This window comes from Octopus bimaculoides, chromosome 4, assembly GCF_001194135.2.
Source record: "Octopus bimaculoides isolate UCB-OBI-ISO-001 chromosome 4, ASM119413v2, whole genome shotgun sequence".
NCBI lineage: Eukaryota > Metazoa > Mollusca > Cephalopoda > Octopoda > Octopodidae > Octopus > Octopus bimaculoides.
This window is the reverse complement of record NC_068984.1, coordinates 89,800,352-89,802,868: the sequence shown is the minus strand read 5'-3', so window position 1 is coordinate 89,802,868 and position 2,517 is coordinate 89,800,352. Positions and strand designations below refer to the sequence as shown.

The 2,517-nt window shown below is 34.5% G+C and overlaps 1 protein-coding gene across 1 annotated transcript in view; it reads right to left on the bottom strand.

The window, feature by feature from the left end:
• Positions 1-1,155, bottom strand: part of LOC106869978 (collagen alpha-1(XII) chain) — a 7,960-nt gene extending 6,805 nt beyond the window's left edge. The window contains exon 1 of the mRNA XM_014915926.2: positions 1,013-1,155. Within this exon, the coding sequence (XP_014771412.1) occupies positions 1,013-1,060 (48 nt within the window). The 5' untranslated portion in view covers positions 1,061-1,155. The remainder of the gene's footprint in view (positions 1-1,012) is intronic.
• Positions 1,156-2,517: the final 1,362 nt, after the last annotated feature.

Here is a 2,517-nt window from a genome sequence, read left to right as displayed (position 1 = left end):
AAAAATACCAACCACGTCACATCATCGATACCCTCATTAATGCTAAGCACTAATAAGTGCAAAGGATTAATAACTGTCGCACTTATTAATCCTTCACCTTCACCTTCACTTTAGCCAGTATAAGAACATGCTGAATTTCAAAACAAATTAAACAGCAGATAAAGCAATATGCTCTGACACATCCTACTGTAAACACTTACTTGTAAGGTCCTTTAATAGAGAGAGGTTAAGTATATTTTGGATCGTTAATCAACGGTGTGATTACACGTGCATGTTCTATCGGGCTTTTTGATATTAAATACCAACTTCATGCATATTCCATGGTATACCGGAACACTACTTACTTTTGATGAGGCAATGTTATGTAATGGCTCTCAACGTTATAGCTCAAGTAACCACTACGTTAGTTTAGTGACTCAGAAAAGAAGACCAAATATAAACTAAGTGATTTCCAACTAGTATCTAAGGATCTCACTAAGTCAGATATATCCAAATTATTATTTATGTTCTTCAGTTTAAATCAAATAAATATTGATAATTTTGAAATAAACATCTTGTGCACCATTCTGTATGTAACGCTCACACACACACACACACACACACACACACACACACACACACACACACACACACACACACACACACACACACACACACACACACACATATATATATATATATATATATATATATATATATATTGAACATTGAATATTTCTATTGCAATTACGGGTTATCTAAATAATTGTCTATATGCACCCGAAAAGGCAAATAGGTTCCCACCCAGTTATGCTGACTATGTTTGATTAAAGAGCGCAACTCGGTTAACTTTACGACAGGGAATGGACATTGCTAAACAGAGCACGAAGCCAGCTGACCATCTAAGAGTTTTTTTCTAAATGTCTCTGCGTTCAATTTATCCCACATGGTGCATATGAAATATCAATTTAAAAAAATATAATTTTGCATTTAGTGATATTACAGAAAAATTAAATGTATATAAGACACTTACCTTCAGAATGAATAAAAGAAGAAAGAAGACTGTGCTTTTCAGAAGCATTCTGATAGATTTAGATAAGTTTTTTTACAAGTAGTTGTCAAGCTTTCTGATGTGAAACTGACCCTGAGTATGTTTTGAAGCGGCTTTATATAGAAATTGAAATAATGACGTTCTTAAGTGGACATCCTTTAGTTACTCCTTCAAATAAATGCGTATTTGTATGACAAGGACCAGATCATCATGATCATGATCATCATCATCATCCCAATAGTGCAACTTCCTGATATTCCATATTACGTCCAATGGAAAGTAATATTTTACCACTTAACATAAAGACACTATGTACGTGCCATCACACATCGGATTTACGTTAGTTGTTTTCTTCAACCGCAACATCTAGGAACGGTTGTTACAAAATACTGCTATCAGTTGAATGAAGGAAACAGAAGCATCCGAGACAATGGAAGACCGGAAGAAATGTCTTAACATGTTTACTCTCCTGTTTTCCATTTCAGCATAATGGCACTTAAAATATCTCCCTCAACATTGTTCAAAGTAATGCATTTGCCAACTTCTTTGCCGGAACTATGAAACATTTGCATGACTCTCTGTTATATATTATACTAAAAAAAAAGACCAAAAGTAGAATTTATGAAACACTGGCTGTCAGTAATAAATAAGTATCTGTAATATGCTGGGGGACTGAATAAATGAGTTATATTCTCCACCTAACCAATGTTGAGCTTATTAATAGTCAATAGAAATCAAGATTATTAGTTAAACAACGGAACTGCAACTATATGTTAGTTGTTATAGTTTCTAAGTCTAAAGGACATCGTTTCAAATTCTCTAGAATTTGCAGATATACTAGAATCCATAGATATCCTTCTTGATCGCGACACATTTTCATATGAATATTAGTACTATTGCTTATTGTTTGATTCTCAATTCTGATAACATTGCTTTCTTAAATAGGCATCGAATCAAAGTTTGTAAAGAAAGTGTGGCCGACACACTCATGCTTATTGATCATTTCATAGATGCCAGATGTTACATGATTTGAAACTTTCTACTTATATAGCATTAGAGATAATAATTTTAACGGCTCCGTGACCTTAGCTATCCTTTTATTCCATATGGAGCATAGGGCGCCAACATGATCTTCACCTCTCTCGATCTCTGGCAATAGATTGCAGTTGTTAGTTGTTCCCACGTTGTTTTTGGTCTGTCATGCTCCAGTCTTTCCTCGGAAAGTCACAGAATCGTTAAAAATTAAGCGTATGGAACATAGTGAGTTACAAATTTTCCATCAACAAACTCAAAACGTTTCTGAATAAATGTCTCTGGAACATCGTTTGGGTAAGATAGGAAAACAGACTCACAAGGCCTTGTGGAAACAGATGCACCAGCAACCTTTTGAAACGGAGATCAGCAGAAGGAAATAGATTTGGCTGGTGCATAACCTATAGAAACCTGTTCCCAACATTACAAATATTAGCAATAGCTATAATAAAATT